This window comes from Chanodichthys erythropterus, chromosome 9 (assembly GCF_024489055.1).
Source record: "Chanodichthys erythropterus isolate Z2021 chromosome 9, ASM2448905v1, whole genome shotgun sequence".
Classification (NCBI taxonomy): Eukaryota; Metazoa; Chordata; class Actinopteri; order Cypriniformes; family Xenocyprididae; genus Chanodichthys; species Chanodichthys erythropterus.
Window position 1 is genome coordinate 6,540,448 of NC_090229.1, and position 27,924 is coordinate 6,568,371.

At 35.7% G+C, this 27,924-nt stretch overlaps 2 protein-coding genes across 3 annotated transcripts; both read left to right on the forward strand.

Annotated features, from left to right (window-relative positions):
- Nucleotides 1-1,247: 1,247 nt before the first annotated feature.
- Nucleotides 1,248-5,772, forward strand: gp1bb (glycoprotein Ib platelet subunit beta). The gene is made up of 2 exons (XM_067394358.1): nucleotides 1,248-1,770; nucleotides 5,170-5,772. The coding sequence occupies exons 1-2, from the start codon at nucleotides 1,403-1,405 to the stop codon at nucleotides 5,453-5,455; spliced, it is 654 nt and encodes a 217-aa protein (XP_067250459.1). The 5' UTR covers nucleotides 1,248-1,402; the 3' UTR covers nucleotides 5,456-5,772.
- Nucleotides 5,773-6,188: 416 nt separating this feature from the next.
- dhx37 (DEAH (Asp-Glu-Ala-His) box polypeptide 37) lies at nucleotides 6,189-27,406 on the forward strand. 2 transcript variants are annotated; one of them, XM_067394361.1, is made up of 28 exons: nucleotides 6,189-6,238; nucleotides 6,727-6,856; nucleotides 8,297-8,463; nucleotides 8,564-8,676; nucleotides 8,766-9,120; nucleotides 11,461-11,609; nucleotides 11,690-11,782; nucleotides 13,943-14,039; nucleotides 14,382-14,495; nucleotides 14,574-14,675; nucleotides 16,272-16,386; nucleotides 16,501-16,599; nucleotides 17,909-17,967; nucleotides 18,340-18,484; nucleotides 18,571-18,647; nucleotides 19,397-19,629; nucleotides 19,731-19,842; nucleotides 19,944-20,050; nucleotides 21,115-21,303; nucleotides 21,414-21,538; nucleotides 23,099-23,215; nucleotides 23,293-23,465; nucleotides 23,554-23,668; nucleotides 24,704-24,841; nucleotides 24,968-25,062; nucleotides 25,890-25,963; nucleotides 26,138-26,235; nucleotides 26,986-27,406. In XM_067394361.1, exons 2-28 carry the CDS (start codon nucleotides 6,751-6,753, stop codon nucleotides 27,060-27,062), a joined length of 3,444 nt encoding a protein of 1,147 aa, XP_067250462.1. In that variant the 5' UTR covers nucleotides 6,189-6,238; nucleotides 6,727-6,750; the 3' UTR covers nucleotides 27,063-27,406. The 2 variants fall into 2 exon arrangements, with proteins under 2 accessions (XP_067250462.1, XP_067250461.1); XM_067394360.1 differs by lacking the exon at nucleotides 6,189-6,238 and having other exon boundaries at nucleotides 6,249-6,856.
- Nucleotides 27,407-27,924: the final 518 nt, after the last annotated feature.

Below are 27,924 nucleotides of genomic sequence, written 5' to 3' on the forward strand. Positions count from 1 at the left end.
AATAATAAGATGAAAGGATAAAATATAAAAATGCATGAAGACGCCGCTAGGCTGAGACAGAATAAACATATTACAGATTTATTTAGAGACACCTAATAATAAATAGCAATGTGTACAGTTAATGTGAATAAAATATAACAATAATAATAATAAACAAAATTAAATAAAATACTGTGGTGCTACTATATATAGTGATCTTTATTTAATTTAAAAATATCACCATGTCAAAATATGTTTTTGCAAAATCCATTAACAAATTAGTATTTGTTAGCATAAATTAATTATATTAATTATGAATAAAATTTTGTAATTCAATATCAACCTAAAGTGTGCATTAGATTTGTATGTATTGAATTTTGTCCTCTACAGTGGCCATGAAATGTTTTATCTTTGTCTTCCATGCTTCCTATGCTTCCTTTTTTCCTCCTGAAATTCCAGATAAGCTCAATCATCTGTCTGTTCAGTTTTGCACTCCATACATGGCACCAACAAATATTTGGACACTTAAAGGATTAGTTCACTTTCAAATAAAAATTATCCCAAGCTTCACTCACCCTCAAGCTAGGTGTATATGACTTTCTTCTTTCTGACGAACACAATCAGAGAAATATTAATAAATATCCTGATGCATCCGAGCATTATAATGGCAGTGAACGGGACCAACGAGTATGAAGCTCAAGAAAGTGCATCCATCATAAACGTACTCCGGCTCTGGGGAGTTAAAAAAGGCCTTCCAAAGGGAACCGGTGTGTTTGTGTAAGAAAAATATCCATATTTAACAAGTTATGAAGTAAAATATCTAGTTTACGCCAGACCGCCGGCATGATGAATATGATCCTCAACTGGATGGAACTGAAATATATACTTTGAATGATGCGATCCTATCAGACTTATGATAGCAACCTGATCCTAAGCCTGGTTTCTCCCAAGGTTTTTTTTTTTCTCATTTTAACACCTATTTGCCACTTGTTTACCACCTGATGTCACCTGTTGGAGTTTGGGTTCCTTGCCGCTGTCGCCTTCGGTTTGCTTAGTTGGGGACACTTGACATTTGACTTGACATTTGATGTTCAACAGTGCTTTGATCTGCCTGCATTGACACTATTCTTGAAGAGCTGCTGTGCAGCCAAAATAATGTACCAGTTATCACTGTAAAGCTGCTTTGACACAATCTGCTTTGTAAAAAGCACTATATAAAAAAAGTGACTTGACTTGACCGCCTTATGAAGAAAGTGTAACTGATGACGCATCAGTTATGTCTTTTCCGTACATTGAATACGTAAGAGTAGGGCGTAGCGGATGTTTCATTTGAAAGTGAACTAATCTTTTAAAAATGTCAGAATGTCATTGCATTAGATATTTATTGCACATTATCATTCACTGATGAAAAGACGACTGATTCATGTCTCTCTCTGCAGTGTGTGCTGGTATGAGGTGTGCTGTGCTCGTGTTGAAGTTTTTCCTCTCATTGCTGGGCATTGAGATGATCATGGCTCAGGCTGCTTGTCCTCAGGTGTGTTCCTGTAGTGCCGGTGTGATCGACTGCAGTAACCGCGGCCTCACCACGGCCACGCTGCCCTCCTCCTTCCCTCCACACACCACTGAACTCCGCCTGAACGACAACCACCTGACGGCTCTGCCCAACGGCCTGCTGGACTCGCTGCCCGGCCTGCGCCTGCCCGTTCTCCACGGCAACCCGTGGTCATGTGACTGTGGCATCCTTTATCTGAGAGGATGGCTGCTGAAACAGGGAAACGATGCTTCGATGCTGTGAGTGTGCATAAATGAAACATTACAGAGGACCTATTATGCTCTTTTTCAAGGTCTTCATTTTGTTTTTGGGCTCTACTAGAATAGGTTTTCATGCCTGAATGTTCAATAAACACGTTATAGAAAAGTAAAAAAATAAAACTGCACTGCTTAATTTTATGGAAAGTAATGCATTTGCATCTGGGCTGGACTTGCTTGTTTGTTTTTAATAAGGAAAAAACAACAACAAAAGTTCTATTTTTGGCATTATTTTTGGCATTTTTGGCCTTTCACACCAAAAGTGAGATGAATAAGCCTCAGGCTGAAGGAACTGCATATTTACACCTGTACAGTAGAGGGCGCAGCTCAAACAAACCTTTCAGCTGTGCTGCCATTCTGAATTAAAGAAGAAGAAAGTTCAGCAATAAAAAAGTGTTTTATTGTAAATTGAAAAGTAATGCAAGTTGAAAAAAGTAATCTGATTACATAACTCACGTTACTTGTGATGCATTACCCCAACACTGGTTGCAACACTTTCTATGAAGCCCCTCCTTCCAAAAAACGCAATGTGCTCTAAATGGTCGGCTGGACCGGTGTGTTGTGATTGGTCAACTGCTTCCAGCTTGTTTGGGAAATGTCACGCCCCTTACCGTAACTGTGAGTTTCAAAGTTTCAACCAAGCGGTAACCTCCTCCCATTTCTCTTGAAGCCAATACAGGAGTGACTTAAACTGCAATTCATCGACTGACCGCTAGAGACAGGCTCCAAAAGAGAGCAGAATACAGTCACACAGTAAAACAGAAAAGCAAATAGAGAATAATTAGCGTAGCTGCTGTTCATAACATTAAGCAAAGATACATGCAATTGATCTGGTATGAGATGCGTTATGTGAATGCTTGGCTAAAGAGATGCGTCTTTAATCTAGATTTAAACTGGGTGAGCGAGTCTGAGCCCCGATCATTATCAGGAAGGCTATTCCAGATTTTAGGAGCCAAATGTGAAAACGCTCTCCCTCCTTTAGTGGACTTAGATATCCTAGGTACAACCAGAAGTCCAGAGTTTTGTGATCTTAAAGAGCGTGAAGGATTGTAGGGCGATAGAAGATTGGTTAAGTACACAGGAGCTAAACCATTTAGAGCCTTATAGGTCATTAGCAATACTTTATAATCGATACGGAACTTAATGGGTAACCAGTGTAGAGATGATAAGATTGGTGTTATATGATCATATTTTCTTGACCTGGTAAGAACTCTAGCAGCTGCATTTTGTACTAATAGCTTGTTTATTGAGGAAGCAGGACAACCAGCTAATAATCTAATCGAGACGTCATGAATGCATGAACTAATTTTTCTGCATCAGAAATAGATAACATATTCCGTATCTTAGCAATGTTTCTGAGGTGGAAGAAGGCTGTTTTTGTAACATATGAAATATGATTTTCAAAGGACAAGTTGCTGTCTAATATAACACCCAGGTCTTTAACTGTCGAGGATGGAGTAACAGTACATCCTTCTAAATGCAGATTGTAGTCTGAGAGATTCTGTGTACAGGTTTTTGGCCCAATAATTAATACTTCAGTCTTATATGAATTTAATAGAAGAAAATTACTAGTCATCCAATGTTTTACTTCTTTAACACACTCTGTCAGATTGGATAATTTAGAGATTTCATCTGGTTGTGTTGAAATATATAACTGAGTATCATCGGCTTAGTACACAGACACAAAAATGTCACACAAATACCTTTTTTATTTTTTATTTAGTGGCAGAAAAAAGCTTCCATAGGCTACTTTAAATTACAGGTTAACCACTTTTTAAAGTTTATCACTAGATCAAACTGTCTAGATTTATTCCAGTCTATATTCTGAAAGTTAAATAGGTGTATGTGCTTCTTATAAAAAGAGATATCCAAAACCCCCTCTGTAAAAAAAAAAAAAAGAAAAAAAAGAAGAAAAAAAATGCTGTTCTGGAAATGTATGCAAATTATTGCATATTTAAACTATATAATTTAGGGCTGTCAAACGATTAATCACGATTAATCACATACAAAATAAAAGTTTGAGTTTGCCTAATATATGTGGGTGTAATTATTATGTATATATAAATACAAACACATTCATGTATATATTTGAGAAATATTTACAAATATATGTATTTATTTATATTTTTATATAATTTATATTATATATAAATAATTTTGTTTGTACATAAATAACATATTTCTCTTAAATATATACATTAATTTGTGTGCATTTATATATACATATTATTTACACACATTACTCGCACATATATTATGCAAACTCAAACTTTTATTTTGTATGCGATTAATCACGATTAATTGTTTGACAGCCCTAATATAATTATTTGCATATTTAAACATAACATTTAAGAAAACTTGTAATGCTAAATTTAACGTTCCTACTTGAGGAAGTATGGTGAAATCTGTTAGTTAGCATTTTTACCCATATTGGTGTCTTAAAGGGTTAGTTCATCCAAAAATGAAAATTCTGTCATGTATTACTTACTCTCATGTCGTTCCACAGCCGTAAGACCTTCGTTTATCTTCAGAACACAAATTAAGTTATTTTTGATGAAATCCAATGGCTCAGTGAGGCCTGTATTGACAGCAATGACACTTCCTCTCTCAAGATCCATAAAGATACTAAAAACATATTTAAATTAGTTCATGTGAGTACAGTGGTTCTATCTTAATATTATAAAGCGACAAGAATACTTCTGTGCACCAAAAAAAACAAAATAAAGACTATATGTGCCGATTTCAAAACACTGCTTCAGAGCTTCTTTACGAATGGAATCAGTGAATTAGAGCGCCAAAATCACGTGATTTCAGCAGTTTAGCCGTTTATAGGAGATCCGAATCAATGATTCGAAACAAAAGATTCATAACGCTCAGAAGCTTCACGAAGCAGTGTTTTGAAATCAGCACATATGGATATTGTCGAAAAGTTATTTTGATTTTTTGGCACACAAAAAAAAATTCTTGTCGCTTTATAATATTAAGGTAGAACCACTGTACTCACATGAACTGATTTAAATATGTTTTTAGTACCTTTATGGATCTTTAGAGTTTGAATGGCGTTGCTGTCAATGCAGGCCTCACTGAGCCATCGGATTTCATCAAAAATATCTTAACGTGTGTCCTGAAGATGAATGAAGGTCTTACGAGTGTGGAACGACATGAGGGTGAGTAATTAATGACATTATTTTCATTTTTGGGTGAGCTAACCCTTTAATTGTGTCTCCTAGACAGCAATGAATTTAAAGTCTCCTGCTTCTCAGAGGTTTCTCCTGAGAAAACACATGAAAAGCTTGCTTTATTTACATGAGGAACGTTAGCAGAAATATCTGAGATACTGAAATGAAACATAACTAAGAGAAATTGATGTTTGTGTTTCAGGAACGTTACCTGCAGTTCTCCTGCTCACCTGAGGGGGCGTCTGGTCGTGTATCTGGCTGAACAGGAGCTTCTGGAATCATGTCGTTATTGGCTGTGTAATTTGGCTCTGGCCTCTCAGATCAGCCTCTTCATCTTCATCACAGTTCAGGTCCTCCTGCTGGCCTCCGTCATCCACTTCCTCCGGCGGTTTGAGCGGCTCACGCGCACGGTCGCAGAGACCTTCCCGGCAGAAGATGATGAGGCCCAGAGCAATGAATATGTCATGTTGAAAGACAGGAGCATGTAGACGGTCACAAAGCAGACAACTGTGTTCATTTCATCGTAATTATTTTGCACACTTCATTTTTAATGATCACATAAAGTGTGACTTCTTTAAAGATACTTTTTACTGCCTTTTTGCATACTTTCTTCAGTCATGCAAATAATAAATAAATAAAACAAAAATGCTTAAAGCAGCTTAGACAACCAAATGTAATGTTTACTGTACATAAGGCTACCTTAATTGAGGAAAATTATGAATAAAGCCCTTTATTTTGTACTTGTCTTTGTAAAATTGCACTCTTTTGTAAACTGATCCACTGGTCATATGAATTAAACAATTTTGGTGCATATTTACAGGTGCATTTGTGTGATTGTGTTTTTTTCTTAATCCTTTTATTTTTATTGCTTCCTACTCATATTATTTTTTTAAATGGTCGCAAAACAAACAAGGCACAATATTTTTCTTCTTCTTCTTTACAAAAGTTTGTTACTAATATAACATAATATAATGTAATATAATTATATTTGAATATAATATATATTATATTATATTATATTATATTATATTATATTATAATATATTATATTATATTATATTATATTATATTATATTATATTATATTATATTATATTATATTATATTATATTATATTATATTATATTATATTATATTATATTATATTATATTATATTATATTATAATTTAAATGTTTTTCTCAGTGAAAATCGCACTCCCGGAACCTTTTATCGCTGATGAAGCGCGTCGGTCTCATTTTAAAGTTGCACAACATCACTACGGGACAGACACGTGAGTTTTTACGAATTTGTTACTGTCTGAGGAAAAGGTTATTATTAATTATTTTTTGTGCAAATAAAGGACGTAATGACCCTTTATCAATATCGTGTATGTTTGATAAGTAAAGCCTTTCTAGTGTCAGTGATTTTGTAGTTTTTAATGAATGTTAATTTGTCAGCTGATCTCCAGCAGTGTAAACATCCAGCAGAACACGAGCAGTCATGATAAGATAATCTCTGTATTTGACATTATATCACAGATATCACAGATTATATCACTGGAATCAGCTCAAATGAGTGGTAAAAGAAGAGATTGCCAGCAGTAACTGGGCTGAAACTCACAAAAACATGTCCAGTCATATAATATATCGATTTCACCCCTAAATTAAAACACAAATAAAATGTTTACACGAATAGAATAAAGCTTGTTTATAGACCATTAATTTTGCACGGTGACTTTATTTTTTATGACACTTGTAGAGTTTCTTGTGTTCTTGAAAGATTCTGGACCTGTAGAGTTCTGTCATGGGCAGATTAAGAAAGAAACACAACTGGAAAGGCAGACAGCAGAGCACATCTGTGCAGACAGCTGCTGCAGACAGACGCACTGATGTTCAGGTGGAGATACAAGGTAAGATGCATGCTTGAGCACAAGCTCTGCAATAGGCTATCGGTTATTATTAGGGATGCAAGAAGAAGCAGAAACTGTTCAATTAAAGGGATAGTTCACCCAAAAATAAATTATCCCATGATTTAGAGATATATTTAAAAATATCCTTAGTCCTCCAAGCTTTATAATGGTAGTGAATTGGGGGTGAGATTTTCAAGTCCGAAAAAGGCACATCCATCCATCATAAAAGTAATCCATAAGACTCCAATGGGTTAATAAAGGCTTTCTGAAGCAGTTAGTTTTTGTAAGAAAATTATCCATATTTAAATCTTTATAAACGAAAATAACTAGCTTTATGACAGTCATCAGTCTTCCTGAAGTCGTATAGATTACTTTTATGATGGATGGATGCACTTTCTTGGACTTCAAAATCAAGAGCACCATTCACTGCCATTATAAAGCTTGGAAGAGCCAGAATATATTTAAATATAACTCCGATTGTGTTCATCTGAAAGAAGATAGTCATATACACCTAGGATGGTTTGAGGGTGAGTAAATCATGATGCCATTTTCATTTTTGGGTGTACTATCCCTTTAAATGCAACAAAAAAGGCTTATGGCAGTTTAAACAACCAAAATTTGTATTTATTGTAAATTAGCCTTACTGATGAAAATTAGGAAGAAAATGCTTTCTTTTGGACTCGTCTTTTTGATCCACTGGTCACACTGAATTAAACAGTTTTGGTATATATTTACAGATGCATGTGTGTGTTTTTTTAATTTAATTTTTTTTTATTCATTTATAGATCAAATTCTTTTTATTGCTTCCAATGCATTAAAAATAATTTAAAAATTGGTCACAATACAAATCACAATTTTCCATTATTATGAATCTGCACATAAATGTAGATGATAATGATGAATAATATATATTAACTGATATTTACATCAGAGATTTACATTTTCAAAAATATTATAATATCAGTAACACTTTACAGTACGGTCTCATCTGTTAACATTAGTTAATTATTAACTAACATGAACTAACAATGAGCAGTACATTTGTCACAGTATTTATTAATCTTTGTTAATGTTAGTTAATAAAAATACAAACATTCATGTTAGTTCACAGTGCATTAACTAATGTTAACAAATACAACTTTTAATTTGTAATAATGTATTAGTAAATGTTGAAATCAACATGAACAAAGATTAATAAATGCTGTTAATTCTTAGTTCATGTTAACTAAAGTTAACTAATCAAACCTTATTGTAAAGTGTTACCATAATATTAATAGACTTTGTTTATAATATACTACAATATACTTTTTTTTTTCAACTTTTGGCCAAGTATGATGGTGTACAATGGTAAAGTACAGTAGAAGTATTTGTGTTTTTGTGTATTTATTGTGTGTGCTCTCTCTCTCACATGTTGTTATTGTGTAATGTGATTCTGTGCAGATGGAGTCGTGCTTAAAGGAGTAGATGAATGTAACGCTCTTGTTCTTCCTGCCACCAAAACCAAGAAACAAAAAGTAGAACGTCCCGTGCCCAAGAAAAAAGTCCTGACAAAGAAACAGAGGAAGAACTTGGAGAAAGTTCTGGAGCTGAAAGAAAAGAAAGCCCATGTAAGGATAGAGAGAGAGAGTCTGAGATTGATGTGTCTGCAGTGCTTAATTAATGATATTTGTTACTTATAGGTGATTTTATGTTTCTCAATCTCCACAGAGAGCAGAGATATTATCTAAACTAGCTGAAGTTCAGCTGCCCGAGTCGGAGCTCAAACTGCTGTACACCACCTCTAAACTCGGCACTGGAGACAAACTCTACAAGACCAAAGAGTAGGAAATCAACCTAAATGGGACTTCTGAGTAGTTAATATTGAAAATCTGTCATTTTGCTCATTTGTGTTTCCTGCGTGTGCTTGCAGATCTGTGAAGGAAGGTCAGGAAGGAGATTCATCTGCTGTCAAGATCAGCAGTTTGAGCGGAGCGAACAGAAAGAGAAGAAGACAGGTGGATGATGATGATGATGATGAGGAGGAGGAAAAGAAATGTGAAAAGTCAGAGTCGTCTGAGGAGGATGATAGTGAGGGATCAGACTCATCTGAGGAAGACGAGGAAAAAGCCACAGAAGAGCAGCAAGTGCTGACAGAGGAGGCGAAACAGAAAGAGACGGACGTTAAAGAAGAGAAGAAAGAAAAAGATGTTAAAGAGGAAGCGCATAAGAAGGAAGACTGTAAACCTGCCGTGTTTATTCCTGTGGACCGACTTCCGGAGATTCAGGTACAGGAACCAGATTGTTTTAAAGTCAGCATGAAACGGAAGTTGCGATAGTTTTTTCTTCTCTATTGTGACGTATATTAAAACAGCTTCTCAAACAAGAGCAAATGTAGGGCGGGACTTGATTTTTCCCAGGGGGAATTGATTGGATGGTTGTGGTTTGCTCTTGGTGGATCTCATGTGAGTGACAGGTTGCCCCGCCCTCACGCCAGTAAACGCATCATCAGAGGAGAGAAGAGATGGTGCTGCAAGAAGGAGGGGAAGTTATTTTTAAGATTGTGATGGCACATGGATAAAAAAATTATAAACCGACATTTGACTATCAGTCTGGTCCACATTGCAGCTTATTCTGACCAAGAACTGCCCACTTAGACATGAAGTGACTGCAAACTACAGTTTGCTTTTTATGTGACGTTTAGGGGCTAAATATTATTTACTTTACTTGAAGCATGTATATATAATGCATTATAAAAGTATTCTTAATGCATACATTTTGGGTGTATTAATTCATTAATGCATTAAAGAGTTAGTTCACCCAAAAATAAAAATTATCTCATGATTTACTCACCCTCAAGCCATCCTTGGTGTATAAGGCTATCTTCTTTCAGATGAACACAATCAGAGTTATATTATAAAATATCCTGGCTCAAGTTTTATAATGGTAGTGAATGGTGCTCCTGATTTTGAAGTACAAAAAAGTAATCCACACGGCTCCAGGGGGTTAATAAAGCCCTTCTGAAGTGAAGCGATGGGTATTTGTAAGACAAATGTCAATATTTAAAACATTATAAACTAAAAATAACTAGCTTCTGGCAGACAGAAATCAAGAGTGCCGTTTTACTACCATTATAAAGCTTGGAAGAGTCAAGCTATTTTTAAATGTATCTATGATTGTGTTTGTCTGAGAGAAGAGAAATTGCCTTTCTAAATGTTTCTTTAGCATGTTGCTAATGTACTGTTAAATGTGGTTAAAGTTACCATCGTTTATTACTCTATTATTCACGGAGACAAGACTGTCGTTATTTTCATTTTTAAACACTTGCAGTCTGTATAATTCATAAACACAACTTCATTCTTTATAAATCTCTCAAACAGTGTGTAATGTTAGCTTTAGCCACGGAGTACTATTAAACTCGTTCAGAATCAAATGTAAACATCCAAATAAATACTATACTCACATATATCCGACGCCTGCATGCAGTATGCATGACGAACATCTTGTAAAGATCCATTTGAGTGTTATATTAGCTGTGTGAACTTTGTAAATGCACTGTATTATAGTCGAGAGCTCGGGGGGCAGGGAGCGAGAGATTTAAAGGGGACGCAGCCTGAATCGGTGCATAGTTAATGATGCCCCAAAATAGGCAGTTAAAAAAATGTATTAAAAAAAATCTATGGGTATTTTGAGCTGAAACTTCACAGACACATTCAGGGGACACCTTAGACTTAGGCTACGTTCACACTGCAGGGCTTAATGCTCAATTTTTTGAAAAAATTCGATTTTTTTTGCAAGGCCATTCACATTTTCAATTAAATGCGACCTTTTGTGATCTCCTGTGTGAACGTAAAATGACCCAGAAGTGACCCGCATGCGCAGAACGACGTCACTCGTTGTTTGCGGAAGTAGACGGCCACCTCGTTTGTTCCAGGCTTTAACCTCCTTGTATTTGGCTCGGAGGCTTTTTATTTTTCGCTGGCATTGGAGCCAGGATCGTCTGTAACCACGCTCGGCCATTTTGCTGGAAATGTTTTCGTAAACCGCCCGGTTCCGATAAGAGCCCTCGAGTTTGGCCTGAATAGAGCTGTCACCCCAAATATTAATTAAATCTGTGACCTCGCTTCCCTTCCATTGACTGGTCTCAGCAGCATCGTCCGCCATGGTTGTTGTTTATCTTCTCGTTCCCGCCTACTTCAACGCACAATTATGACATTTGTAGCGTATCAATGACGTACGGGTCGGATACATGTTGTCTGGCCGTTCAGACGGAGGTCGCATTTCAAAAGATTGGATACGTATCGGATTCAGGACCACATACCCAAGTGGCCTGGGTCACATTTGAAAAGATCGGATCTGTGTCGTTCAGACGGTCATGAAAAGATCAGATACAGGTCGCATAGGGGCAAAAAAATCGGAATTGGGTCGTTTCAGCCTGCAGTGTGAACGTAGCCTTATATTACATCTTGTAAAAACTGGTTCTAGAGCACCTTTAAATGGTAGTCAATTACAATAAAGTGGCACCAAGTTTTTATCCAATTTTGTTTTATTTACCCGTCTGTTCCAGTTTTTACTTGATTTGGCTCTTGGTTTTGGATTGTGGGTGTAACTCTTCATGTGAATTGCAGGAAGCTCGTCTGAGGCTGCCAATCCTGGCGGAGGAGCAGGTGATCATGGAAGCGGTGAGGGAAAATGAGTGTGTGGTGTTGTGTGGGGAGACGGGCAGCGGGAAAACCACACAGGTGCCTCAGTTCCTGTATGAGGCGGGATACGCCAGGTAATATTGTAACCGGTGAGCCTTTGTCTGTGTATAATCTGTGTCGTCTGTGTCTCACTGTTTATTTCTCTGTTTCTCAGCTCTGCTGGCATCATTGGTGTGACGGAGCCCAGGAGAGTGGCGGCTGTCAGCATGTCTCACCGTGTCGCCACAGAGATGAATTTACCCAGCGGGTATGACATCTGTGCTGTAAAGAAATGAGCCACGAGAGGCTGTACAGCGATCCCTATAAAATCCCTGTACCGGACAGCCTCGAGTGGCTTATTGCTTTTATGAAACTAACAACAGACTAAAGAGGGCTGGGTATTGACACACATTTCATGATTCAGTTTCGATTCACAAGCTTGCGATTCAATTCGGATTCAATTCGATATCAATTATTTTGGATATACAGTGGCAAGAAAAAGTATGTGAACCCCTTGCAGAATCTGTGAAAATGTGAATAATTTTAATAAAATAAGAGGGATCATACAAAATGCATGTTATTTTTTGTTTAGTACTGTCCTGAGTAAGATATTTTACATAAAAGATGTTTGCATTTAGTTCACAAAACAAAACAATAGCTGAATTTATTAAAATAACTCCATTTATTAGTATGTGAACCCTTGATTCTCAATACTGTGTGTGGTTACCTGATGATCCACGACTGTTTTTGTGTTTTGTGATGGTTGTTCATGAGTCTCTTGTTTGTCCTGAGCAGTTAAACTGAGCTCTGTTCTTCAGAAAAATACTCCAGGTCTTGCAGAAATTTCAGTTTTCAGCATCTTTTGCATATTTGAACCCTTTCCAGCAGTGGCTGTATGATTTTGAGATCTGTATTTTCATACTGCGGACAACTGAGGGACTCAAACTCAACTATTAAAAAAGGTTCAAACATTCACTAATGCTCCAGAAGGAAACACGATGCATTAAGAGTCGGGGTTTGAAAACCTTTGAACAGGATGAAGATGTCACAGTTTTTCTTATTTTGTTTAAATATCATTGTTTGTCATTTAGTACTGCCCTTCAGAACCAACAGAAGATACTTGGATTTTTTCCGGAAAAAAAAATTAGTACAATTTACCTTGATATTTGAATTCAAAAGTTTTCACCCCTCGGCTCTTAATGCATCGTGTTTCCTTCTGGAGCATCAGTGAATGTTTGAACCTTTTTTAATAGTTGTGTTTGAGTCCCTCAGTTGTCTTCAGTTTGAAAAGATGAATCTCAAAATTATTCAGTCACTGCTGGAAAGGGTTCAAATATGCAAAAGATGATGCAAAACTGAAATTTCTGCAAGACCTGGAGAATTTTTTTCGAAGAACAGAGCTCAGTTTAACTGCTCAGGACAAACAAGAGACTCATGAACAACCATCACAAAACACAAAAACAGTCGTGGATCATCAGGTAACCACACACAGTATTGAGAATCAATGCTTCACATACTAATAAATGGAGTTATTTTAATAAATTCAGCTATTGTTTTGTCTTGTGAACTAAATGCAAACATCTTTTATGTAAAATATCTTACTCAGGACAGTACTAAACAAAAAATAACATGCATTTTTACTATCCCTCTTATTTTATTAAAATTATTCACATTTTCACAAATTCTGCAAGGGGTTCACATACATTTTCTTGCCACTGTATATCAGATACAGGTCAAATTTTCTTGAGGAAAAAAAATCTATACATGGGAGTCAGTTACTAACATTACTGTAACATTATTACAATTCTTCATTAACTTAAAGTTACATTGTAAATATTTAGATTTGGCTCATATATAATTCAACACATGGTTACAAGTGTATGTATATGCATATGCATATGCTCATCAAATCATATTGTAGAACCAAAACTATTAATTTTAGAATAGTCAACATTAGACTTTTTACTCATTATGCACAATTCCTCAAAAATAATGGTGCATTTTATTATCTGTGCATAGCTGAATCAAACTTAATGTAAATTTAATAAAAAAAAAAAACTTTATATTAAATGTCTTTTCATTTTTTGTTAAATAAAATAAATAATTATTATTTTTTTTAAAGACTGACCCTAAACTTTTGAGCGATAGCATATTATAACAGCATTTTGCTATTTGCTTCCAAGTTGCTATGTAGACATTTTTTAGGGTTTAAAATAGATCTGATGTTGACTTTAACCTGCTCTGTTAAGCCTACCGTCCTGTTGCATTTATGCATAGTTATTTTAGACCTTTTACAAACATCCTGCATGAAGTCTGAGCAGCTTTAACGCCAAACTGAAGTAACTGAAATAAGTGTGTGTGTGTGTGTGTGTGTGTGTGTGTGTGTGTGTGTGTGTGTGTGTGTGTGTGTGCGTGTGTGTGTGTTCAGGGTGGTGTCTTATCAGATCAGGTATGAAGGGAATGTGACAGAAGACACAAAGATCAAGTTTATGACAGATGGCGTTCTGCTGAAAGAAATCCAGAAGGTAAACACATATGGACAAACATGCACCTCACATATATCATATGATGCATACTATGTGTTGCTTTTATAGAAAGCTTAACCTGCCTGAGTGTAATATAGTGAAATTTTTCTAATTAAAAAAGATATTGCTGGATGTTCTCCAAAGATTTTGCTAATAATTACGATGATTCAGTATTTAGATTTCACCAGGGGTCAAAGGTCAAGTACATGTGATCTTATGTGTGTGTGTTTCAGCTAACCTAAGTTAAATGTACTATAGAACTAAAAGTGCACCTATATTGCTGTTGTAACATGATGCATCACCTTTCTCTTAATATCTATGTCATGATGTTTGATTTTGCAGGATTTCCTGCTGCAGAAGTACAGTGTGATCATCATAGATGAAGCTCACGAGCGCAGCGTGTACACAGATATCCTCATCGGCCTCCTGTCGCGTATCGTCCCCCTCCGCAACAAGGTAACATGTATGAACATGGGTTATGTCAGGTTTAAGCTGTGTGTTGGGCGTGTCTGTAATGCGATCTGTCATTCACAGAAAGGCTTACCCATGAAGCTGATCATCATGTCGGCGACGTTGCGTGTGGAGGACTTCACTGAGAACAAGAGGCTCTTCCGCTCCCCTCCACCAGTCATCAAGGTGTCAGATTCATCTATGTACTTATTTTTCTATAGTGCTCATGTCATTATCACATGTCAGATGAAGGCATGAAAATATGTCTCCAAACGATGAAAAAAAGAAATTTCTGTCATCATTTACTCACATTCATGTCGTTCCAGTCCTGCATTTCTTTCTTCTGCCGAACACAAAACTTTGAAGAATGTTGATAACCAAACCGTTTCGGTTCCCAATGACTTCCATTGTATTTTTTTGTCCATGCAGTCAAAGTCAATGAGAAACAAGATTGTTTAGTTACCAACGTTCTTCAAAATATGTTCTTTTGAACGAAAGTCACACAGGTTTGTCCCTTTAAGTGTTAGAAAACATTCTGTAGGTTGTCTGTCATGTTTGCAATGGTCTTAAAGGGTTAGTTCACCCAAAAATGAAAATGATGTAATTAATGACTCACCCTCATGTCGTTCCAAACCAAAAGACCTTCGTTCATCTTCAGAACACAGTTTAAGATATTTTAGATTTAGTCCGAGTGCTTTCTGTCCCTCCATTGAAAATGTATGTACGGTAGACTGTCCATGTCCAGAAAGGTAAAAAATACATCATCAAAGTAGTCCATGTGACATCAGTGGGTTAGTTAGAAGTTTTTGAAGCATCGAAAATACATTTTGGTCCAAAAATAACAAAAACTACGACTTTATGCAGCATTGTCTTCTCTTCCGGGTCTGTTGTCAATCCGAGTTCACGACTCTGCAGTGACGCTGATGATGTGTTATCCGGTGCGCCCGAGCTTCGTTTACAGTCTGAGGGAGACGCACGCTGTATTCAAACTATTCTACATTGTTTGTATTTTGGTATTGCTATATTTTTTTTAAATGGTGTGTAAGTGTGCATGTCACAGATGTCCTAATCGCCAAAAACAACGACATAAAAGTGCATTACCAACACCGACAGATGAATCAGTTCAATGGAATCAGTTCAATGGAATCAGTTCAATGGAATCAGTTCAATGGAATCAATTCAATGGAAAGGATTCCGGAAGAGAATACAATGCTGAATAAAGTCGTAGTTTTTGTTATTTTTGGACCAAAATATATTTTAGATGCTTCAAAAAATTCTAACTGACCCTCTGATGTCACATGGACTACTTTGATGATGTTTTTATTACCTTTCTGGACATGGACAGTCTACCGTACATACATTTTCAATGGAGGGACAGAAAGCTCTCGGACTAAATCTAAAATATCTTAAACTGTGTTCTGAAGATGAACGGAGGTCTTTTGGTTTGGAACGACATGAGGGTGAGTCATTAATGACATCATTTTCATTTTTGGGTGAACTAACCCTTTAATTGAAAAGTTAGTTTACAAATAACCAGAAGTAGTTTTCAACAATTTAAGTTTTCATGTCTATGATCAAAAAGCAGGGTGACAGTTAAGGGATTAAAAAACATTCCTTGAATGTTATTATTTGATTCCCAACAAATAACCAAATACTAGTGGGAACCGAATACCGCCGTTAGGGGAACATTCTGTGTTTGCTTAAGGCTTCTAGAAACAAATGACTTTGTATGATTAAGATATGATCAACATATGACTGTTTTAACACTGAACGTGTCTATAGGTGGAGGCCCGTCAGTTTGCGGTCACGGTTCATTTTAATAAACGCACACCAATGGACAACTACACTGGAGAAGCTTTCCGTAAGATCTGCAAGATTCATCGTATGTTGCCACCAGGTTGGTTAAACACACATTAGGTGCAAACCTAAAAGCTAAACAACATGCACAGATGAATGAACATACAGCAGTGGACGATGAATGCAGCGTCTGAACACGTGTGTGTTGTTGTAGGTGGTATTCTGGTGTTTCTGACGGGTCAAGCGGAGGTCCATTCTGTGTGTCGCAGACTGAGGAAGGCCTTCCCTTACAGACCCAACCAAGAGCACACAGGTACACACACACACACAGCACTATTATGCTTGAAGTGTTTTTCTATTATGGTTTTTTTTTGGATATTAGCTTTCATGCAGTGTGTAATATAGCTGTTTGTGAATGTAAAAGGTCTGCACAGTTTCCAGTTTCAAATATCAAAGTGCATGAAAATAAAGTCATTGTCTCCTAAAAGAAGGAATCAATTCTGAACTGCCTGAAACAAGTCGTCGGTAATTCCAGTCTCACTTCCTGTTACATATCTACGTAACAAATTTGCATAATGCCAGCCCGTGAACGACGTCTACTTTGCCCTGTCCTCAAACACTGTAGTTGTAGCTGAGACTGGAAGAGTTTGGTTCATGTTGTTGACATGACATTGATAAGAGGCTGTTTTCAGACTGCCAAAGGCTCGAATTGAAATGGTAAAACTTGTTACTGTTAGCACTTGATACACAATGATACTGAGGAAGCTGAAATCCAGATATGGTAATGGCCATTTGGTTTCTGAGATGCACTTTAAGTAGTCGACCAATCACAACAGACTGGGCCATCTGACCAATCAGAGCAGAGCAGGCTCTCAGAAAGGAGGGGTTTAGAGAGACTGAATCCCTTTATTGATTCGTTTCAATAACTGTGTGAAAAGAGCTGATGCTGATATATTAAATTAAATTGAAAATTAAAGTGTTTTTTGTCCTTGGATGCATGTAAAACTATTGTAGGAGACTCCAAAACAAATTAGGAGCCTTTAAAGCAGAACTAAGTTACCTTCATAAATAGTTTTCTAAGTCCTTACGATGGTTAATTGACTTGTAGTGGTGTGTTTGAGGTGTCTCTGGCACGTCTACGCCAAAAAACAGCACTTGCAAGTTGAGCTTCACCGACCCGACACAATCTCGCTTCATGTTCACGTTCACGCAAGCGTGACAAAATGCTTTATGGTAATTCAAAAACAATGTATATATTATGACTTTATAAGACAGTTTCGAAAATTACCCACCGATATTTCTTGTACTGTATTTGCAAAACTACTGCGCTGGTGAGCGTTGTAGTCGTTGTAGTCCAGAGCTGCGCTTGGAGTATTTACGACAGTGTGATTCACTGAAGGAACCTGTTGGGGGAGCTTCGCAAATCTTACTGAGTTCCGATTTAAAATAACATAATAGGGGCAGTTTAACTAAAATGAATTGGAGAGTAGCTAAACATAAGAAGCTATTGAAAACTACAAAATTTTTTATGTTCTTTTTTGCATCTTAAAGTTTAGAGAAAAATCCCCTAAGTAGATGAGGAGACTTCCCAACACTAGAAACTGAAGTATGTGTTTTTACAGATTCAATGGAAACAGAAGACCTGAAGAAGTCTAAAAGAGAAAAGAAAAAGAAGAATGTGGTATGGCGACTATCATAAACTAACAATGAAATACTTCTACAGCTAATATTAATTTCAACATTTATTAATACATTTTTGAAATTTCGGGTATCAGTATTTGTTAATATTAGTTAATGCACTGTGAACTAACATTTACAAACAATGAACAATTGTGTTTAATTATGTAACATTTAACAAAGCTTAATAAATGCTGTAGAAAATTTGATATAATAGCTGAACTCCACTTGAGAGAATGTGGTGTAGCACACTACTACTAGTTGAAACACTTATTGTCTCATACTGTTTCACATGCAGCATACAGTATATTTTATGCAATAAGAAGTGTGCTAGCGTTAGGCTATATTCTCAACACAGCCACGATCTCTCTCTCAGTCCCTCCCGAGGATTAATCTGGACAGTTACTCTGCTCTGCCTGTGGACGAGGGTGATGAGGATCGTCAGGCTGGCATTGATGAAGATGATGATGAAGGTTCAGACCTTGAGCTGGAGCTGGGTGATCATCCAGACAGCGATCACGGTGAGAGACTCTTACATATGCAGGTGTGTTTAATCTGTGTTTGACCGTATACGTGATTTAATGTGTGTGTGATTTCCTATGGTCAGAAGAGAAGGCGGATCCGTCCATCCCGCTGTATGTGCTTCCTCTCTACTCTCTGTTGGCACCTGAGCAGCAGGCAAAGGTACTTGTGATATCTGTCTGTCCACTTACTTTAGTGTTCCTGAATAACACAATAATTTTTACAAGCATTTTCCACATTTCATTGAAGAAATTAAACATTCTAAAAAAATCATCATGGAGATATACGGGATTTGCTTTACCAGTAAGCAGTAGACACTATATAATACTATAATAAAATAGTTTTTAATGTCAGTGTATAATAAAAAAAAACTCAATATCCGCAGTCACACTTTTAAATTTAAATGCAGTGGGCTAAAATAACAGAAAACCACACACATATATATACATACATATATATATATATATATATATATACACATACATATATATATATATATATATATATATATATATATATATATATATATATATATATATATATATATATATATATATATATATATATACACATATACACATATACACATACATATATATATATATATAAACAAATAAACATATACACATACATATATATATATATATATATACACATATACACATATACACATACATATATATATATATATATATACACATATACACATATATATATATATATATATATATATATATATATAAACAGTGGTAAAATTGTTTGAAGATATTTTTTACAATGATTACAGATTCTGAACGAATGGATAAATGATGGTAAATTGCTTCTGAATGTGCAGTAGTAGCAGTAAATTGACTTCAATCCTTAGACATTTCTCAGTTTGTTACACACCCTTTGTATCTGTGTGTGTTAAGGTTTTCCATCCACCTCCCGCTGGAGCGCGTCTGTGCGTTGTTGCGACTAATGTGGCTGAGACGTCTCTGACGATCCCCGGGGTGAAGTATGTTGTGGACTGCGGTCGTGTGAAGAAGAGATTCTACGACAGAGTGACAGGCGTCTCCTCCTTTAAGGTCACCTGGATCTCACAGGCTTCAGCCAATCAGAGGGCAGGAAGGGCGGGCAGAACAGAGCCGGGCCACTGCTATAGGTCAGAATTTGACCATTGTTTTATTTTAGAGGAAACTGAATAGTTATGTGAGAGGAAGATCTGGACCGGTGTGATATTAATATTTGTGTATGTGTGCGTAGGCTCTACTCGTCCGCTGTGTTTGGAGATTTCAGTTTGTTTTCGGAGGCCGAAATCACGCGGCGTCCCGTCGATGACCTCGTCATTCAGATGAAAGATCTCAACATTGAGAAGGTTTGCTTTCATCATGTGATAAAGATCACACATGAACTATTATATCCCAGCATGACAGGTTGTGGTTTAGTCTTGTTTATTTATTTCGTGTGTGTGTTTAGGTTGTGAACTTCCCGTTCCCCACTCCTCCCTCATCCGAGGCGCTGATCGCTGCCGAGCAGCTTCTGATCTCGCTGGGCGCGCTGGAGGAACCGCCTCGACGTGGGCGGTACGGCACGTTTCTCACTTTCTCTTTTTCAGTCATCCATCACTCTTTCTTCTGAGTCTAACTGATGCATTTGAAATGAAAGGAAATTTCAACAGGCATGTTTGCTTTTATTAAAATTATACATTGGTGTATGGAAATACCCAATAAATACATGTTTAATGTAATATATTTATATTTTAAAATATGCACACCTTTGCACATGATTGCACAAGTTATGTAAAATATTACTATATCACACACTGTCATGTTTATTTATTTTAGAGTTTAGAAAATATTTACATATTTGTTGTAAAGCCTTCATGGAACCAAATACTTCATAAACACATGAAAATAAACTGAAAAATAATTTTCAAAAGCCCTCTGACAGTCAACTGTAATATCACTGTAAATCATATTTTCTCAGATAATGATAATACATTGACTGACAGTTTAACCACTTGACGTATTTACAGTTTGAATTACTATAAGATTAAGATTTGGGATCGGTTTTATGTTTTTTTTTTATTAAGGATCATGTGACACTGAAGACTGGAGTAATGATGCTGAAAATTTTACAATATATTCAAATAGAAAACCGTTTTTTAAAATTGTAATAATAATTCACAAGATTACTGTTTTGTTTTTTGTTTTGTTTTTTACAGCAGTGTTTATAATACTGTAATATAAATTCATATAAGTTTTTGTAATTAATAATATGTGAAAAGTGTTATGTATTGTCATTAATTATACATATATTTGCATATTATTACAAAAGGGAATTACTATTTCTTATCACCTAAAGATGACTAAATATTTCATAATTAAAAAATTTATTTTAATGTATTTTAATGAGATTTATTATTTCACGCATGAACTATATGTCCCATAAAATAATGACAAATAATATAGCTGTAATATCAAGCTATATAATTTAAGTAAACTATTATAAAATATTACATAACTGTATGAGCAAATGTCATTTGAACAAATTGGCTGTTGAAGGTGATCACATAGAAATGTGCTGAAAAAATATAACTATTAAAAATGAATATTCTTTCTTTCCCTCTGTCTGTGTGTGTTTTTAGTTTGGGGGAGATGGAGAGGGCGCGTCTATCGTGTCCCATAACTCCTCTGGGTCGTGCAATGGCTGCGTTTCCCGTGGCACCGCGTTACGCTAAGATGCTGGCGCTGGGCCGTCAGCAGGGCTGTATGCCATATATCATCACGATAGTGGCCGCCATGACTGTCAGAGAAATCTTTGAGGATTATGATAGGTCATTCAGATAACACATGCTCACTTTTCTTCATGTAGTTTAAAAAAAAAAAAACATTAGGGAATGTTAGCGCTCACATCTCTCTTCCTGTCTTTCACTGGGTTTGTCAGGCCTGCAGGCAGCGAGGAGGAGAGCACGAAGATGGCTGGGAAAAAAGCAAGATCTGTTCAGATGAGGAGGTTATGGGCAGGTCAAGGACAGTCACTCCAGCTGGGAGATCTGATGGTTCTGCTCGGTATGAGTTTGAGTTTACTAACTTTGCTTTTGAATGTTGATGTCAAATGTTCAGACATTCAGTTCTAAAGTGAAAACCCCTTTTTGTTGGAAATCTGTCCTCTTATAGTGTGATTTTTGAATACTAGCTTTTGAATTAGCTTTTGTTTTTGTACTTTTTAATTTAAATTTAAGTGTACATGACACTTAATTTACATGACAACGATGTTTTAAAACGGAAACGTTTTTCCTTTGAGTTTTTCGCATACAGATGACAGCGTTGTCAAAACGATCCTCGTTCACACGGATCCACAAAATGACTAAAAAAAGTTGTATTATTCATGCCAGGCCAGTAGATGGCGATATTACTTTGTAAAGAAACACTACTTGCTCATAGACTCGACATGTAATACTCATGCGCATGACGTCACCTCCTGCACAAATTCGCATTTTTATAGTTCACACAAAGATGATAACTGTATTGTTTAAAAAAGCACTTTGAAAACCATTTTCAAAAGTTTGCGTTTTCAGGCCCCCAAAACACTTTTGTAGTGTAAATGAACGGCCAAATCACATAAAAGTTTTGTTTTTAGTTGAAAACAGTGTTGTATAAATGCCCCCTTAGTTTAAGTTTTAATAATTTTATGTGCTTTTGTCATTTTTATTATTATTATTATTTTTTATATTTATATTTAGCTTTTATTTATTCATATTTTAGTTTTAGTAATTTTAGTACTTTAACTTCAACTTATTTATTTCAGTTAGTTGCCGAGGCAATATTTCTTAGTTCAGTTTTTTTCCATCTAATATTTATGTTTTATTTCGGCTTGATTTCAACAACAAATGATTTTAGTAGTTTGTTTTATTTTAATTAACAATAACAACACAGTCCTTTAATGGTCAACTGACAGTTTTTTTTTTTTTTTTACATTTATAGCAATTGCTCCAATTAAATGTATTTTATTTTACTTAGTATTTACTAAAATAATTATAAATAAATTATTTAAAAAAATGAATCCAATTTGAAAAAAATTTTAATTGGAGCAAAAAAAATTAAACTTCATAAAAAAATAAATCTGTAAAATAAACAGATGTATACCTTAGATAGAGAGCTAATTCTGTAATTTGTATTATAGTATTTTTCACAAATAAAGCATTGTTAGAAAACATGACTAAAAATGAAGTAAACACTAACCACCAGTCTGTGCAAACTGGCAATCATATTTTCTTAAATAAAGCCCAGGTAATGATCATTTTACATACAGAACACAGTTTATGTTACTTGTATTCTACATAAAACCTTACAATACAAGTATCACAGTGTTTGCCTTTCTATTATTAGACCGAGCTGTTGAACAAAGACCGTAAACTAATGATGAAGAATGGGAGTCAGCGCCGTCAAAATAAAAGTCCTGCTTTTACAGCCAAACAAAAGAATCTTTGTTTTGATTTCGATGCAAACAATTAAAATAAAAGGCCAAATATTTATAATGCCACTGCCTTACTATTCTATGCATGTTTCAGAGACTTTTTTTCTTACACGTCTGCTTTGTGTAAATGGCGTGATGTTGATTGTGTTTAGGGGCGGTTGGCGCTTGTGAATTTGCGGGCTGCACTCGTCAGTTCTGTGAGGAAAATGGGCTTCGGTTCAAAGCAATGCTGGAAATCCGAAGACTACGAGGACAACTGACCAATGCAGGTACATGCAGAAAAATACACATGCGTTTAGTGATTTAGTGAACATCATTTAAGCATCTCTCTCTCTCTCTCTCTCAGTGAATGCCGTGTGCTCAGACGCTGGCGTATACGTGGATAATAAGATGGCTCCTCCGACAGAGTCTCAGGTGGTGTATTTACGGCAGATCGTATTGGCAGGTTTAGGAGATCACATCGCCAGACGAGTGCAGGCCGAGGAACTGCTCGACCCCAAATGGAGGAACGGCTACAAGGTTCCTCCCAAATCTGTTCGCTTCTGATTCTGCTTTTGCTTTTACAGCTATACAAAGATTTATATGCGTATATGTGTGTATGTTCCAGACCCCTCTGTTGGATGATCCAGTGTTTATTCACCCATCATCTGCCCTTCATAAGACACTTCCAGAGTTTGTTGTTTATCAGGAAGTCATGGAGACCACCAAGATGTACATGAGAGGTATGTGTTTATATGTTTCATCCTGCAGCTCAGCATTTCTATACATTGTCCTTCAAATGCACTTATATTTTTTAATCAAGGTTTTGTCTCAAAAAGAGTTGGAAAGAAATTGGAAAATCTTAGCGGGATTAGCATGTTGACATGAACTTTGAGCTTTTATATTTATTGTAACAATAATATGAATAATGTTAATAATTAGTTAATATTTATTAATAAATGATTTAGTTAATAGTTTTTTTTAGTACTATAATATGATATTAATATAGTCTGGGTTTCAAAACCATGTGAATGGAAAGATTATTGAAAATGAAAAAAATTGAAATATTTTTAAATTGTAAATATTTAAATATGATTTAAATAATTTTTTTAGTGATTATTATTGTAGTATTTGTTTTAAATCATGCATTTTATTGAATGAATCCATGTTTGGTGTGAATAAATGGCTTGTTAAGGTGTCATAAAACAATTAAATACAATTAAGACTTATTATTTGTATGACGATAATTGACAGCTAAACTTTTAGAATAACTCTATCATGTCTAATGTGAAAATACCTTAAGATTTATTTAGTCAGAAACCTGTCAGAAGCCCATATAGATAGATATTGAATTTATCCTGAAAAATAAATGTAACTGTTTCCAGAAAAATATGAAACAGCAGAACTGTTTTCAACATTGATTTTCAAAAGAACTGTTATTTATTTCAAATTGTAACAATATATTACTGTATTTGCTGTAGTTTTGATTAAATAATTGCAGACTTCGTGAGCAGAAGTTAACTTATTTTAATGTTAAGTTAAAGATGTTAACACACATACATAACAATAGCTGCAATTACATTTATATTTATTTTACATATTTACTAAAATAATAAATGAAATGCTTTTGAAAATGAACCAATTTGAAGAAAAAAAAATCAAACTTGGTTAAAAAATAAATCTGTAAAATAAACTTTCAGAATTGTCACAGCTCTATCTACATAATTCATAAATGATATATTTCAGAAGTGCAAGGAGAAACGTTTTGTTTCTTGCAGGCGTTTGTGCCGTTCAGGCGGAATGGATTCCGAAGCTCCTCCCACAGTACTGTCACTTCAGCGCTCCGGAGGAAAGCCCCGCCCCCTGGTACTGCCCACTGAGCGGCCGAGTGAAGTGTCGACAGCAGAGCACCTTCTGTAAGAGCAGATGTCTTTCCTCCTGTCCTCAGCCAGAGTTCAAAGTGAACGGCAGGATGGTCTTGTTTTTAATGCCGCAGTGTGTGTAAAATCAGTCACATGATGTGGGTGTGTCTGTCTCCGCAGTCAGAGTCAGTTGGAAACTTCCCGCCATTGAGATGGATTACCCAGAGGACCTTGAGCGTTACAAACTGTTTGCAAAGTTTTTCCTCGAGGGCCAGGTGACATTTGTGTGTGTGTGTGTGTGTGTGTGTGTGTGTGTGTAAATGTGGGTGTACAAACCAAAATAGGAAACCAAAATCATTACTTCTACAACACACTACTGGTAAATGGTAAAAAACATGGTAAAGTTGGTCATTATGAGAAAATAAACCCTAACAAGGCCATGACATCATGGCATCAAACCAGTTTTGAATCACCCTGATTAAGTTTATTTTGTCATAATTATGACTGACAGTATATTTATCTTAACAAATATATACACTACCATTTAATAAGTCTCTTCTGCTCACCAAGGCTGCATTTATTTGATCGAAAAAACAGTAAAAACAGTAATATTGTGAAATATTACAATTTAAAATAAGTTTTCTATTGAAATATTGTAAATTATAATTTATTCCTGTGATCATTACAGTATCATTACTCCAGACTTCAGTGTCACATGATCCTTCAGAAATCATTCTAATATGATGATTTACTGCTCAAGAAACAAGAAACTGATTATTATAAGTGTTAAAAAAAAGCCATGCACATTTTTTTCAGGATTTTCAGATGAATAGAAAGTACAAAAGAACAGCATTTATCTGAAATCGAAATCTTTTGCAACATTATAAATGTTTTTTGATCAATTTAATGCATCCTTGATGAATAAAAGTATTAATTTCTTTAAAAAAAAAATAAATAAATAAATAAATGGTGGTGTTACGTAGTGTTACATATATTGAAATGTAATTATGCGAGCAGAAAGATAGTGTGGCGTGATATAAGAATACCATGGTGCTGGTGTAGCAAGTGATGTGTGAACTTTTTCCTGGATGAATTTCTGCAGGTTTGTCCAAAGATTCAGCAGTTCAGCAAGTGTTTACTGTCGTCACCCTCCACTATGTTGAAGTCGTGGGCCAAGTAAGACCTCTCTCTCACACACACACACACACACACACACACACACACACACACACACACACACACACACACACACACACACACACACACACACACACACACACACACACACATTGACTTTTGTATAGAGTTTAAAGGAGTGTTGTTGAATAATCTCCTGCTGTTGTGTCTCAGGCTGCAGCCGCGGACTGAAGTTCTTCTGACGGCGCTGGTTTCAGAAAAAGTGGACAACAAAACGTCTTTAGAAGCTGCATGGAGGAAAAATGAAAAATGTAAGTTGGTATGCCTATGAAAATGAACTCATTATCATTATTGTGTTCATTTTAGTGGAAAACCATGTGGGGAAAAAAACAAGCTTTGTTTTTAACTAGAATTTTACTGTAATTTATGTTGCGTTTAGAATATTCTTGACAATAATAACTAGTTTAAAAAATAGTTGGAAAGAAGCTAACCAGTCATGATACACTACCATTCAACAGCACCAACCATTACACTACCATTCAATTAATGCTTTTATTCATTAAGAATACATTAAATTGATCAAAAGTGACAGTAAAGACACAAAAGATTTCTATTTCAAATAAATATCAAAATTCTTTTGAACTTTCTTTTTCGTACATTGAATCCTGAAGAAAATGGATCAGTTTCCACAAAAATATGAAGCAGCACAACAGTTTTCAACACTGATAATAATCAGAAATATTTCATGAGCAGCAAATCAGCATATTCGAATGAATTCTGAAGGATCATGTGACACTGAAGACTGGAGTAATGATGCTGAAAATTCAGATTTGCATCACAAATTACATTTTAAAATATATTCAAATAGAAAGCAGTTATTTAAATTGTAATACTATTTCACAATATTACTGTAGTTTTGATCAAATAATGCAGTCTTGATGAGCAGAAGAGACTCTTTTCAAAAACATTTGAACAGTAGCTGATAAATATCAATAGGCCTGCTCTAACGCAGACATGTTTTAATGGAAAGAGACAAAAATGGCTATATCTTGTCCTTGTAGATCTGATGTCAGCGTATTGTCAGTGGATCCCAGAGTCTCTCCATGGAGAGGTCAGTAAAATCTGGCCACCGATCTGACACACGGACATACAGTGACCTCTGACCTGTCTGACCACATGCCTGACCAGCACAGCAGGACACACGTGCCATAAGACATTTTTAATGAACAAGATCTTCCTGCTTTTGCCTCATTCTCTGACATCACACGGATGGATTACTCTGAAAGCCTGTGGACAGATAAAGAATTCCAGTGTAAAAAATGTTGGCATCTCTTCAGGCATCTGAGTGGAAACTGGACTTTAGTAAACGTATCTTCACAGATCATAACACCAGAACAAATAAATTCCTTTTTTATGTCTCCACACTGTCTCTTCTTGCCTTTATCACACTACAGAATGTTTGCTAACAGCAGTGATGAAGAGTTGAGGGAGAACAACTGCATACTCTCTTAAGCACAGTATATTTATCTAACAACGTTTCATCTAGTAGACTCTGTCAGGGAATCATCCTCAAAACTTTGACAAAGGCTACTAGCTGAAACGTTGGTAAATAAATAGCCTATGCTTAAGAAAGTGTGCAGTTGTTCTCCTTCAACTCTAGTTTTTTCCCTCAGCTTGCACCTCCATAGGTGTGCGTCTGCTCTGTCTTATTTGCTAACAGCAGTGAGCATCACTAATACTATAACGTTAGTGATCAGACCTCTAAAGTTCAGTGTGTGCGTCGTCCTGCAGCGGTTGATTCCTCAAATCATGCGTGTTTTTGAGGAAAGGTGTTCTGGTACTTTATTAAGAGATCAGATGCATTGTTTTCATCTGCTGGACTATAAAACAAGTGAAAAAAATCCCACAATGCACATTTTCACAATTTTTTGTTTGGTTTCAAATTTATGTAACATGTATTTGTGTAATTTTGATTTCACTTTCACAAAATAGTGTGATAG